The sequence below is a fragment of the Zonotrichia albicollis genome, chromosome 21 (assembly GCF_047830755.1).
Source record: "Zonotrichia albicollis isolate bZonAlb1 chromosome 21, bZonAlb1.hap1, whole genome shotgun sequence".
NCBI lineage: Eukaryota > Metazoa > Chordata > Aves > Passeriformes > Passerellidae > Zonotrichia > Zonotrichia albicollis.
The window spans coordinates 1,208,293-1,221,909 of NC_133839.1; the positions used below are offsets into that span (position 1 = coordinate 1,208,293).

Below are 13,617 nucleotides of genomic sequence, written 5' to 3' on the forward strand. Positions count from 1 at the left end.
GCCCCACAAGGAGTTGGTTCATACAGGCAATGGCTTGCCCAGGGCTTGGTGACAGTTTGGTGGCTTTGTACTGGACATGAGGTACCTGAAGCAAACCTGGGACCAAGTGTGTCCCCAGCTGCTGCAGCCAACTCACCGCAATGCACTTCTCAAAGGCCGTGATCTTGTCATGGGCCACCTCCTCCCGGATGGCCACATACATGTAGGGCACGTAGCTGAGGAAGTAGATGATGCCACCACATGCAGAGGCCAGCTTGGCCTTGGAGTAGAGCACCGACACCAGAAAGCTGTGGGAAGGACAGCATCTCCTTGGATCCCACCCCACCAGGACTTTCCCCACACCATCTAGTTTTGGTGGTGTTGAGGCAATAAACTGGCTCCCCAAATCAGTGGCTTGGAGGGACTTGTGCCCCTCCACTGGCCCTTGCCCACACAGCTTCCAGCACCCTTGCTCCATGGCACAAAAATGTGGCACTGCCCATGCCCCTTTACTGCCCAGCACAGACCAGGCAGCTCACCAGAACATGATGGTGGCCACAGCATAGATGGCAAGGAAGAGCCATATGATGAGGACGTCGCTATGCATCAGGACCTTGCCGTACTTGAGAATGGCAGTGAGTGCTGTGACCGAGATGGAGAGCTGGACAAAGCCAGTGATGAACCAAGCCACCCAGTGCACCGCATTGTTCAGGCCCATCATCTTCATCACCTGTGAGGCCAAAACTACTCAGCAGGATTGTCCCCAACCCTGTGAACCCCTGCTTCTATTCTCGCTGGGCTGGGAAGGCAAGGGGTAGCACCAAGGGAGCTGCTGGGAGTGGGCAGGACACAGCACCCTCTATTGGGGTTCCAAGGAGCTCAGTTCCCTCCAGGGCTGGCCAGGGATCATCTCATGCTGGGGACACTCAGAAGGACCAGCTCTGCCCAGGGATTTTGGATCTGCACTTGCCCTAGTTCATGTAACCCAGAAATACAAGGAAGGTGACCAGGGACACAGCACAGAATGTAGGGCGCAGATATGCCCACTCCTCCCCAAGAATTCCTTCCACCATCCCTACCTCTTTCAGGCGATGCTCCTTCTCTGTCACGATGTGCTGGATCATCATGGCTACTGAGTAGACCCAGGAGATCACCATGCAGAGAGGCATCATGTGCTCGATGACAAAGAGAAAGCTGATGGGGTAGAGGAAGAGAGGGGAGAACTGGATGATGGCACTGCCACAGAGACCTGCAGAGACCCTGGGGCAAGGGGCCTTGGAGGGGCTCTCCCACTGCTTAGGGACAACTAGTCTCTAACCCAGCTCCTCCTTAGTGCCCTAAGAAAGAACTTCTCCAGTGAGTCCACAGGACAATCCAGTGTCATAGCTGGCAGGCCTTTGCAGGTAAGTAGTAGCCACAGGCTCCACCCAGGGCCCTAGCTACCCTGGTGTGGATGAGGCTCTCTCCAACCTCCTGCCCCGGAGTGTTGGTGGCTCCGGGACTTCTACAGGTGTACTTCTACTTCTGCCTCAAGACCACTGTAATCCATAATCACCAATAGATCCATGTGCCATTTCTTTACTTTCCCCTGCCTTCCTGAGCCTGGTAGTCCAAGGAATTGGACTTAACTGGTTGCCCATCACTCCCAGGGTCACCAATCTCATTCTGGCCCCCAAACTTGTTCTCTTTTCCCAGCTAAAGTATCTTGGCCTGCAAAATGGAAGGAGGAAGATCCTGCAGGTGAGTGTTACTCACTCATCCCGGGTATAACATGGGTACGGGAACATCTGTACATAGTTGCCAGGCTCCACCACATCGTGGCCAACAAATGTGTTGATAAGGGCACGCTCCATCATGTCTGTGGAAGAGAAGGAGAGGCCAGGCTGAGCACAGAGAGGCCAGGGCCATGGGCAGCTGTGGCAGAGCACTGACACTTACCCTGGATCCAGACAAAGCCATAGAGGAAGTAGAAGCGGCCGCCGGTGTTGGGGCCAGGCCGCCAGTATGCCCGCCGGATCTCGTTGGTCTTCTCTGTGAAGCTGGAATTCTGCCGGATCTTGTACATGACATGGGGAGGCAACGAGCCATCCCTGTTGGTCTGGAAGATGACACCTGTGGGCAGCAGAAGAAGCAGGGAGTCCACAGGGGCCAGCCACATCAGCCAGCCCACGGCAACAGGCAGGGATGGGGAGGGTACCGCGAGCGTTGCCATGGATGAAATGGGTGGCATGGCTGGGGATGTGGACATCCGTGGGATACAAAGACACACAGACAGCAGGCCGTGTCAGTGGGAGAGCCAGGACAGCAGCCTGGGGCAGAGGATGGGCACTATATTGGCACCACCTCATCCACCCAACATGTGCACCAAGGGACCCACATCCTGAAGCCAGTGGCTCCAGGGCACAGCTGGAGAAGGGCAAAGCTTCAGGGACCCTGAGAACAGCTGGTTCCCAGGGACATACTGGCAAAGACCGTGACATTGTCCTGATAGGCCTGGTTCAGCGTGTAGTTGACAATGCTCTCCTCATCTGGGAAGCCTTTGAAGATGTCCACGCTGACCTAGTCAGAGGAGAATCATAGAATCACTAAACTGGAAAAGCCCTCCAAGATCATTGAGTCCATTAACCCAAACACTATCAAGCCCAGCACTAAACCATGCCCCCAAGTGTCAAATTCACACGTTTTCTGAACACAGGGGTAGTACCACTGCTCTGGTCAGACTGTCCCAGTGCTAACCACCCTTTCAGTGAAGAAATTTTCTGTAAAATCCAACCTAAACCTGCCCAGCTACAAATGTTAGTCTGTTTCCTGTTGTCCTGTCACATGGGAGAAAAGACCAGCCCCCACTTGGTTGCAACACCCTTCTAGGTAATTGCAGAAACTTAGAAGATCCCTCCTGAGCTTCCCATTCTCCAGGCTGAGCTCCCTGAGCTCTCAGTCCTGCCTCATCAGACTTGTGCTCCAAAACGTTCCCTGGTTCCAATGCCGTTCTCTGGATATGCTCCAGCAGGCTAGTGAGTTCCCAAGGCCCTGGATGTGTCTAGCATACAGAGCCTGCAGACGGTACAGCATGCACCACCCAAAGCCAACCCCAGTCTCTGAAGTCAACAGTGTGTGAGCATCTCCACCCTAGACATCTACCCCAAAGCTCTGGACACTGCAGGAACCACCACCTTCCCCAGAGCTCCTGTCCCATGCTCTTAAAAAGGTCTTAGCGGATTTGACCCTCTTCAGCCCAACAGAGGCTGGCTGTTGGTGGTTCAACCTTCCCACAGATGTGCTCCACCTCACCTTGGCCATGAAGCGGACCCAGCCGCAGGCAGCATTGTCAATGGTATCCAGCTGCTGGAGCAGGATGCTGGCATTGGGCAGGGAGAAGTTGCCATTGAGAAAGTTGTGAAGAACATCACTGTCAGAGACATTCAGAATCTCTGGGTGCTTGTGGAGGTCAGCAGTCAACTGAGACAGAGAGGAAGACATGGGAGGGAGAAGTTGGGGTATGCCTTGCCTCTCAGGTCACTGTCCACCCCCACAGACACAGGCAGGACCCAAAGCTCCTCCTGGGGATGAGGAACAGCGTGCACACTGTGCAGGGATCCAGATTAGTCTCCACAAGAGAAGGTGGATACTAGGGAGTACCCCATGAAGAAGTTACACGGTCTCTGGGGAGAGGACAACCCCTTCTCCACTGCCAGGGCAGTAAATCCCAGGCAGGCTCATCCTCACCCCACTGTCCTACCTGCTGGAGCCAGTGGATGCGCCTCTGCAGCCTGCCCTCCTCCAGGTAGGCTCGGATCTCAGGGGAGATGTTCAGCCATGCCTTGGCGTAGTGGGTGACATTGCCCACAAAGGCGAAGGTCTCGTTGGCCTGGGGGCCAGGCAGAAAGTCGTACAGTGGGCAGAGGCAGGGGCTTCCCACTCTCTGGGATGACTAGCAGTCATGGAGATACCTGCCCACCTCCCACAGCTGTGGGAGCTCCCTGTGTCTGGCAGTCAACCTCTTCCCTGCCACACAGCCCATCTGCAGAGCAGGATGGTGGGAGAAGAAGGACAGGGGTCCCAACCTATGCATCCTCACCTTCAGGATGACCTTGTCAACTTCGGTGCCCACAGGTGCATACAAGATTTTGGGGTTGCTGGTCATCAGATGCACAAGGAGGCCCAAGTTTCGCTGCTCCTTGCTGGTGAAGCCCAGCGAGCTCATGTTGCCCTGCTTCAGTGCCTCAGGCTCGATGGTCCTGCAAAGGGAGCTCAGGTTTTCTACTCTGCTTCAAGCGCCCGCCCCTGCCCGTGACAGGCCTTCAAACTGACTCCACTGTCTGCGTAGTGGTGCCCAACACAGAGAGCATCCTTGGCTGCAGGACAAGGCTGCAGTACAGCACTCATCCTGCCTGCTCAGCAAGGGGTGACAGCACAGCAAGGAGAACCTGGAGCCATCCCCCAGTGCTCCTACCGGTTGTTGCCGCAAAGGATGGGCTGCAGCCCTGCCCAGAGCTGCACAAATGCTGAGAACTGCCCCTGGGGGTTGTCAACGCCAGATGGGCTCTCCCCGGCGCCCTCTTCCTCCTCTGCCGTGGCATTGCCAGCCGTGGCATTGGCGGTGGCCCAGCTGGTGCTGTTGGCCATGGGTGGCACGGCCTTGCTGGCACAGGCTCCTCTGGGCAGCAGCTTAGCCAGTGCTGAGAGGATGTTCATGTCTTGGAGAACCTTCTCCATCTCCACCAAGTCCTCGAGGAGGGCACGGAGCCGATGCTGAGTGGCTGTGCTGTTCACTTCCTCCAGCTTCAGCTGTGAGTATGCGTGGACAAGGAGTTACTCATTGCTAGGACAACAGGGTCTGCCTGCCTTTAGGAAGGGACCAATGAGGACCTCAAGGAGTAGCAACTCCACTTTCTTGGTTAAAGGGTTGGAGCTGTGCCAAGGTTAGGGCCCTGGACTCATTGCTGTGCATCTGTGCCTATGGTGGCAAATGCCAGCAGGGACTTGCGTGAGGACACGAGATACAACTCAAGACAGGAAGGGTGGTCCTCTTTTCCTACAAAGGACACATCGAGCTTGGGTGGGACAAGGAGTGGGACCTCAAAGTCAGGCTTGAGCTGCGCCAGCAAGGGCTTTGCTGGTCCTGGGGAGAGAAGCTGGCTTCCTAAGGACACCTAGGAAGATGCTGGGGACACCCAGTCCCATCCAATAGGCAGTGTCCAAGCAAGTGCTAGAGGGGAAATCACCTGGGATCTTACTATGGAGCCAGGTGGGAGGGGGGTACTCATGTCAGAGAAGGGGGTGACCAAGGGAAGCTGGGCCATTGAACTGTTCCCAATCCCAATACATCATCAGCTGAGTTTGAAAATCCTTCCCAAGTTTCATACCTGCCACCAGCCTACCCCACCTGCCCAGCACTCACCCTGCTAACTATCTTGGGGGTGTCCAGCTGCTTCTGGAGCTCAGAGGCCAGCTGGGCAAAGCGCTCCCGGCGGATGGTTTGGCTGCCATTGCAGGCCAGTGCCCGGTATCCTGCCAGCAGCGGCTGCTGCCTGGGAGACACGCGCAGGAGGCGGTGCAGTCCCCCTGGGTACTGCTCACATGTCAGCTGCTCCAGCACTGGCCCGGTGAAGAGGACATTCTACAGGGCAGGAAGTCGTAGGGACAGGGCTGCAGTGCCTGCTCTGGCAGAGCAGCCCAGATTGTCCCATAAGGTGCTCACCTCCATCTCGGTGACCAAGGCCTGGGGGCTATCAGAGATAGCAGGTGCCACAGCAGTGCTGGTGAGGCCCAGAGCCTGGGAGAGCATGTGGAGCAGTGCTGGACGGTGTGTGGCTGCCACTGGGTCCCGCAGCACCCTTTGAACCAGCCCTTCCTGCAGGCTCCTCCAGCCACTGGGGAGACTCTTCTGCAAAATGAAGAATGGGGATGGCTGGTGGGATGGGGGCTCCCCCCAGGTCCCCCTCCTTGTGTGTCCCTGAGCATACATGAACAGCCTGACAGCATCCATGGTCTCCACAGGGCGGGGAAGAAAAAGGATGGGCAGATGCAGGGAGCAGAGTTTCCATGCATGCCAGACGTAAGGGGGGAACAATTTCCCCTGCTCCCTCCACAGCCACCACTCAGACAGCACCAACCCCTACTGCAATGGTAAACCCAGGCATAGGTACTGGTGTCTCTCATAAAACTGGGGGAGCTGGTGGCAGCACCAGGATGGATCCCGGCCATCCCTGCTGCTGCTCTGCCCCCTGAAAATATTCTGTCATGGCCCATCTACTGGGACAGACACCCCCAGATCACCTGGGGTGGGATATGGAGGGGACAAGAGGATGGGCTCTACTCTACCATGTCCCCTGCATGCAGCACCGCTCCTCACCTCCAGCTGTGTCATCTTCTTGCTGGGGCCAAACCCATCCCACAGGACCCGCTCATGGGTCTCATCAGGTACCAAAGGAAAGGAATCAAAAAATTGCCGGTACACCTGCACCAAGATGAGAGCACAACTGCCAGGTGTGCCAAACATGGAGCACCAGTGCTGCACCTCCTTGCCCAGCAAGGCCCTGGCATGGGGTGGCAGGGTAGGACAAATCCAAGCTGGGTGCCATTCACAGGGTAGCACAGAACCCTGCAAAGCCCAGAGGTCACCCACCTCCTGCAGGTTAATGCTGGAGCCCAGGAGCAGCTCAGCTGTGCTGTTGGGGAGGGACAGGTTCTGCATCAGGAAGCGCCGCAGCTCACCCTGGTCTTTGGCTGCCCATGCCAGTGTGAAGCTGGACCCTGCCAAGGAACAAGGTGGGAGGTCAGAGCAGCCCACCAGCATGAGGGACACGGCATGGCACCAGAGCTGGCCCTGCCCAATGCAGTGACATGGGACAGTGGGAGGGCACTGCCACACACCATCACTTTGCTGGGTGCTGGGCCAGCTGGTGCTATCTGTCCCTGCCAAAGAGGTAGTGGGGGCAGGCAGAGCACAACCCACCTGCTTGGCTGCTGAAGTGGGTCTCCATAGAGCTGGGCTCAGGGCTGCTGAGGGCCTCCAGGTGCCGGCGCAGCGACTCCAGCTCCTCCTCCAGTCCTGGATGCTGCGGGTCGAAGAGGCTGCTTTGCTCTACTGCCTCGCTGAGGTGTTCCAGAATCTGTGTCACCCTGTGAGAGCCCAGCACCACCCTGGCTTCAGGGACAGAGGGATGGGGACACCTTCCCCAGAGCTCTGGGGGAAAGAGCCCCTCAGGTGCAGGGGACAGCAGTGCTGTCGGAAACACGGCACCACTGCCCTTGCCTGCGCACCGAATCCAGTGTGCCAGGGTTCAGAGGAGAGCCCCAGCACCTCATGGTGTCTCCAAGAGCCACCTCTGTCCTCCTCCCAGCACTGAACACCTGGGAGCCCACAGCAGAACAGACTGAGGTGTCCTCTGCACCAAGGACATAATGCTCTGCACCCAAGCGGTTTTGGGAGATGCTAGCTTCTGCCTCAGGCCCAGGGTGGCAATGTCAGCGTGGAACGGGGTGGGCTCAGTGTGGGAGCATGAAGGGTGGGAGAGGAAGTGCTTGGTGAGGGCAAGACTCACGTGGAGTTGGAGTACTGCAGGAAGCCAAACTCATCACGCTGTCCGTCAGGGCACAGGGACTGCATGACCGGCAGGATCCCGGCTGATGTGAGCGGGGCCGCCGTGTAGAAAGCTGGAGCCAGTAAGAGGGCAGAAGAGGCCAAGGAAAGCGCGGGCAGCAGGGAGGAGAGGCAAAGAGGCAGGGAGGGGGAAGGGGCCACCAGAGAAAGAGACATTCCATTCAGAAAAGCACACGCTGGGGTCTGTGAGCCCACAGGAGGCTGGCGGCCACAGTCAGAAGTCAGCAACTTTCCCATCAGGGTTGTCCTGGCTGGTGACTCTGTGGGGCTGCAGGCAGTTCCAGCCCTCTTGCCCCCACCCACTCTTCCCTGGGTGATGGCTCCCATGACAATGCCAATTTCTGCCACTTGCCCCCAAGATGGCCACCAACCTCCTCCAGGCCCCCGGTCACCCTTGTTAGTAGCCTCAGAGGCAGTGGTGTATCTCCAGAGGAAAAGAAGGACAAATACAACAGGGAAAATAGATTTGCCATCTGCAGTTCCCAGAGCCCCCAGCCTGCCCCCCAACCCAGATGCCCCAACGTGCAGCAGCAGGAGGTAGGTGGAAATGGAGACACAGAGTGCAGAGATGAGAGAAACAAGAAACAGCAAAGGGCTGGCAAACCTCCCCCCCCTGCCCACCCCCTCCAATGGCACTGAGCCATCATCCCTGCTGGGACCCTCCCATGTCCTTCCCCAGGGCAGGGCAAGCCCAGAATGCCACTGCCCGATGGGGACCACAGGTTGTCATCGGGCAGTGCCAGGCAGGAACCCTGCTTTCACAACCCTGCCAAAGACCCTGTGGTTAGAGATAGGTCAATGCTGTTAACAAGGCCACAATCTGTGGGCACTGGTGAAGATGGGCTTCTGGCAGAAACAAGGAACAGGTGCAGCACAGGATAGGCCAGCAGCCTCTTGGGGTGGTGGAACCCACACTGGTGGCCATGCCACGGTTTGGTGACGAAGTCAGTGCACGGCATCTTGCTGGCCTTGAGGCTCTAGTGCCACATTCCAGCTTCTCCCAGCCCTGAGAGGCCAAGACAGAGACCTGGTGGCGGTGCCAGGGTGGGAGCCAGCCCCAACCCCTTGGTGATTGGGCAAGACTGGGTGACCACAGGCAACCACATGGGTGACAGAACCAAGCAGACTTTGCTCCAGGAAGCAGGCAGTAAGAAGGAGTAAGACAAGCCTCCACCCGGCTGGAGAGCCCTATGCAGCCCAGGAGGCTGGGGACATGGCCACCAGTGACCCCAGCACCTGGGAACCCAGCACCATCAACCAAGGGGGTACACCATCATGACTGGTCAAGTCCCTGGGGAGGAGCAGGCAGGGGCCATACTATGCTGCCTGAGCTCATCTTCACCAGCTGTGGAGGAAGGCAAGGGGTTTACAGAGGCATAGATTAGGCCAGAGTGAGTTGATCTAAACCAAGCTCTTCCTCCCCAGACTATGAGGCCAGCACTGGTAAGGGAATGGGAGGAGGCGCCCACCCATCCCACCAACTTACAGACTGGCGCATGCAGTTGAGGCATGAAGGGCAGGCGGGCAGGGGAAATGGTGGGAAAGAAAAAGAAAACATGAGCAAAAAAGAACAAAAAAACAAATGAAAAACCACACAACACAGAGTGTATGTCAGCACCAAGGCGGGAACCCCGGCAGCACCTGCCGCAGCGGGACAGCACCGGCAGCTGGGCTCTCCCTCGCCGGGACACACTGAAATACAGGCTCAAACCATCATCACATGGGGTCACCACCAGTGCCCAGCACCTCCCCTGGCCCTGCTGTGCCATCTGTACCAGATCACCCACCAAGGTGGGCATCAATGGGCCCTTGGGAGCTGACAGCTTCACTCCACTGCCTCCTCCCAGCTGCACAGCCCGCAGCCACCACAACTCAGGCCAAAGCTCCAGCTGGAATTCTCCCAGAGCCCTCAGCTCCAGTCCCATCAGTTTATCATCCTGCCGGGCCTCTGAACACACCAGGGCCAGGCATAGGGCTTTCTGTAGGTCACTTTCCCCCACACTGGGGAGGCCTTCCCAGAGCCACTCCAGCTGACCCTCGACAACTTAGGGGGACTGTGGCTGTTCCAGCACCATCCAGTTTGCCCTTCCCCATGCAAAACATCCATGCTGATAACAACTACAGGCTGGTTGGTGCTGCAACCCCCAGGGGAGCCTCCCCAGGCTGGGACAGACTCTGCTACTTCCACCAGTCCTTGGCCGTAGCCCCTGCCCAGTGCAATGTCCCTCAAAAGGCCTCTCTAGGTGACCCCTGCCCCCAGGCTGGAGCACCTCCCCAGGGCCTCAGGGTGCCCCCAAGTGTGGGAGTGACCCAAGCATCGCCTTGTTGGGACTCACCTTCCTTCACAGGGATGGTGGGCTTCTTCTGCCGCAGCCCCAGGAGGATGAAGAAGAGCACCAGGGGGATGAAGATCTCGAAGGCCAGTACCCACTGGGGATGACACAGAGCAGAGGGAACAGGATGCTTAGGGACAGAACATAGCCACCTGGGAGAAGCACAGGCAGTACTGGGGTCCCCAGGCATTGGTGCAGTGCAGCACTGTGTCCACATATTGCAAATGGCTGGTGGCTCTGTCACAGCTCAGCCAGCAGCAAACAGGTTCCTGGGCATCCCACAACCTCCTGCCTGCACCACCCTGTCCAGAGCACTGCAGGACAGGGTACACAGAGGGGATGGATACCTCCTCCAGCAGTGCAAACAGGCTGCTGAGGCTTGAGCTCAGCCATAAAGGTCCACCATAGCTGGACCTGTCCAGGGAGAAGACCTCTAGTTCTGAAGGCTAGTGCCCTCACAGCCTGGAGCAGCATGATGCCCCCTTGGCATCTGTGCCACTGCTGGATCTCACAAGGAGCAATAGCTGAGTCCAACAGCAGAGTTCAGTTCAGCCAGGCCCTGGCACTAGCTCCAGGCGCAACTGGGCCATCCTGGTACCCATTCCATGCCCTCCCAAAAGGTTCTGACTGCAAGGAATTTCCACTGGCAGCATATGGTAAATAACAGCAAATCCCCAGGAATTCCTGGCCACAGTGGCTCAGAAGTCCCAGCTAGGCTCTGTGCCCAGAGGCCCCGGGGATAGGCATCAGCATCTCCAGCTATGGGCAGGAGCAAGCAGCTGGCACACTGCCAGCACAGCTGCTGCCACTTTGCACTGGAGGGCCCAGAAATGGCACAGCCCCGCTGCCCAGCAGCAGGGAGCCACTGCAGGCTTGGAAACTGAGGCACAGGGTGAGGTGAGCCAACTTTGGCTCAATCCAGAGCCAGATCAGACCCAAGGCAGCTGCTGAGACCCTGAAACTGCTGCCACCCATGGGCATGGCAGGGCCCAGCTCCACTGCTGGGAAGGTGCTTTCTACACCACCCACACCAGCCTCCTCCCAGTGACCAGTGCCAATGGGCAAGCCCGTGGAGAGGCAAGAACAGACTTTAATATGAAGGACGCAGCTGTCAACAGGTGACAGGGTCAGGCCCTGCGTCTCCAACATTACCTCCATGCTGCCTCACTTAGAGGCTGCCAACACTCTGTCAAAAAAGTGAGAGCAGCTCCAAATGGCAGCAAGCAGAGAGAGCCCTGCACCCAGATCCCTGCCAGCAAATGGCCACAGTGCTACTTCTGTGGGATGAGCACAACTGTACCCATGGATGCTGCCCATGCTGCACTCGCCATGCCAGAGTTCCTGGTTTTGGAACTCTGGAAGGAAGAGGAAGAAGAGCTGGAGGAGATGGAAAATGCCCCCAGGAGCAGTGCCTGAGAACCGTCATCTTTCTGATAACACCAGTCCCAGGGACAGTCCCTGGTGTCACTGGTCCTGCACAAAGCAGGATAGCAGGGGACACCCTGACACACACTGCTGTCCCGTGGCCCCTGCCCCACCCCCTGCCTGTTTACCAGGCACACAACAAGGCCTCTGTGCCCAGGCACTGGGGGAACCATCCCCACACACACCCATGCTGGCCTGTACCAGGCTCGTGTGGGAACTGTCCTTGGTGGCAACAGCTTATTGGAATCTACTTGTTGTTATTTATTTTTTTGACAAAGGTCATTGACTCTTGCTCATCTCCAACCCCAGAGATGTCCCTTGTCCCCACCCTCTCTTCCACATATCCCAGTGTCACAGCAGGCTGTCCCACACCTTTGGCACCCATAGTGGCATGGTGATGGGCAGACATGGTAGCTGATGGCTATCTACCAGGCTGCACCTCTAGGACCAACCCGGCCCCCTGGTCCCCAGGGACACTGGCATGCAGTGGGGCCCAATAGAGCCTTAGACTTCCAGCGAGGCACCAGGCCAGGACACCTGCACAGCCTGGGGATGGTGGGGTCCCCACGTGCAGGTGCAAGACACTGGGGGACATTTTGGGATTGTGTGAGGAAGCAAGCAGGAAAGGCCAGGATGCAAGCAGATGAGAAGGAAATGCTCCCCAGTAGGCAGGAAAGAGCCAAGGAGAGGAGAGGGGCCAGTGCCTGCCAGCAGCTGGCCATGAGTGCACCAGCTAGTCTGCCCTGCTCTGTCACCCATCCCCTGCCCCCGCTGCTCTCTTGACAAGGGCACAGGTGCAGGACTGAGGGTGGGACACTGGTCCCAGGAGCCCTGGTACCAGGTGACAATGGCTGTTGGGCCAGGGACAGCTCCTGGGTGGCATTCTCTTCTTCCACATCCCCTGCCACATGTTCATTTCAGCCTGGTTGTTTGTGAGCAGGATGAGGTCATAGGCGCTGTTCAGATTTGCACAAGTGCTGGGTGTCCACCTCCCACCCTACAGACAGTGGGGAAACTTGCTCCACGTTCAGCCCTGTCCTTGGCTGGAGGCAGGGGTGGTGGGGTCCTGCCCAAGTCCCCCAGCAGGGAGGCAGAGCTGGGTGGGTGCTACAGCAGGGTGCTGGCCCCTGGCAGAGGCACATGTCCCTCCGGGAGCATTGGGACAGCGATTCACCGCCTGTGCCCATCCTCTGCCACACTGTCAGATGGGAGCGAGAGGCTGCTAGGAGGCTGAGCAGGAGGCAGCAGTGCCTGCTGTGACACACAGCTCCCACACAGCCAGGTCAAAAGGCCAGACAAGCACCACAGGACAGTGACACAAACAGAGAAGAGTAAACAGCCCGGCCCAGCACAACGGTGCCACCATGCCCACTCTCCAGCCCCCACTGGGACAGCTGGGAGATGTGCTGGAGCCAGGGTCAGCACAGACATGGCTGTCAGGTCACTAACAACTGCATAACTCCACTGGTGTCCCCAGGATGTGGCAGCACTCATGTCCCAGTAGCCCAGGGGGCAGTCCTCATGGGGACAGCCAGGCCAGGCAGAGGCAGCTCTTCCTGTCCAAGGCTGTCATCCAAAAGTCCACTCAGTTCTCTCCTGTGTGCCCCCAGCATCGTCTGATGCTCACAAGCCACAGTCTCCAGCCAGCATGGTATGGGAGAGGGGCACTCAGGGACTGGGCACCCCCATACTAAAGCGTCAAGCTGGCATCTCCAGCGACATCCCTGCTCCCCACACCTGCCATGTCAGTCCCCCTGCCCATAGCCTGGCACCTGCAAGAGGGTTTATTGGCTCCAACACAGGTGAAGCAGCATCACACACAGCATCCAAAATCCCTGCACGTACCCCTCAGAGGACAGGGCAGGGTCTGCCTGTCCTCCTCATGGGAGGAAGGAGCTGCTGCCTCCTCCATGCCAGCCTCTCTGCTCATGCCAGTGCTGCCCACAGTGCCAGCAGGAACTGGCAATAGGTGCTGGCCTGCAGGAACCCTGAGGGATTGGGCTCTCAAGTCCTGCAGGATCCAACTTTTCCAATAGCATTTTAAGTCTGCAGAAATACCTTTAAATTTTCATGGTCCCACACTTTAATCACTGTTAGATGCCCACTTTTGCCCACAGCCAGAAAGTAAAGGCAGGTAAAGCTGTGGTCACTGGGAAAGATGAGATTGAGAGTTCTGGGGCAAAATAGGCCCCAAAATGCATGAGGCTGTGCCAAGCTGCCCAGCTCCAGTGGAATTCTGACCACCCAGGTGGGGCCTGAGAGGCTTCCCTCAAG

The 13,617-nt window shown here is 57.7% G+C and overlaps 1 protein-coding gene across 4 annotated transcripts in view; it reads right to left on the bottom strand.

Annotated features, from left to right (window-relative positions):
- ABCA2 (ATP binding cassette subfamily A member 2) overlaps positions 1 to 13,617 on the bottom strand; it is a 34,325-nt gene that overhangs the window by 16,855 nt on the left and 3,853 nt on the right. For 3 of the 4 annotated variants that reach the window (XM_026796351.2, XM_074556074.1, XM_014270438.3), the window contains exons 2-18: positions 9,922 to 10,015; positions 7,527 to 7,638; positions 6,938 to 7,104; positions 6,608 to 6,735; positions 6,335 to 6,439; positions 5,681 to 5,866; positions 5,381 to 5,599; positions 4,433 to 4,767; positions 4,058 to 4,217; positions 3,719 to 3,847; positions 3,271 to 3,438; positions 2,442 to 2,538; positions 1,918 to 2,091; positions 1,735 to 1,837; positions 1,059 to 1,173; positions 519 to 709; positions 137 to 287 (exon numbers count right to left, since the gene is read on the bottom strand). In XM_026796351.2, the coding sequence (XP_026652152.1) occupies positions 137 to 287; positions 519 to 709; positions 1,059 to 1,173; positions 1,735 to 1,837; positions 1,918 to 2,091; positions 2,442 to 2,538; positions 3,271 to 3,438; positions 3,719 to 3,847; positions 4,058 to 4,217; positions 4,433 to 4,767; positions 5,381 to 5,599; positions 5,681 to 5,866; positions 6,335 to 6,439; positions 6,608 to 6,735; positions 6,938 to 7,104; positions 7,527 to 7,638; positions 9,922 to 10,015 (2,634 nt within the window). Of the gene's footprint in view, positions 1 to 136; positions 288 to 518; positions 710 to 1,058; positions 1,174 to 1,734; positions 1,838 to 1,917; positions 2,092 to 2,441; positions 2,539 to 3,270; positions 3,439 to 3,718; positions 3,848 to 4,057; positions 4,218 to 4,432; positions 4,768 to 5,380; positions 5,600 to 5,680; positions 5,867 to 6,334; positions 6,440 to 6,607; positions 6,736 to 6,937; positions 7,105 to 7,526; positions 7,639 to 9,921; positions 10,016 to 13,617 lie in introns of those variants that run through there. The other variant, XM_074556075.1, reaches the window with a different exon arrangement.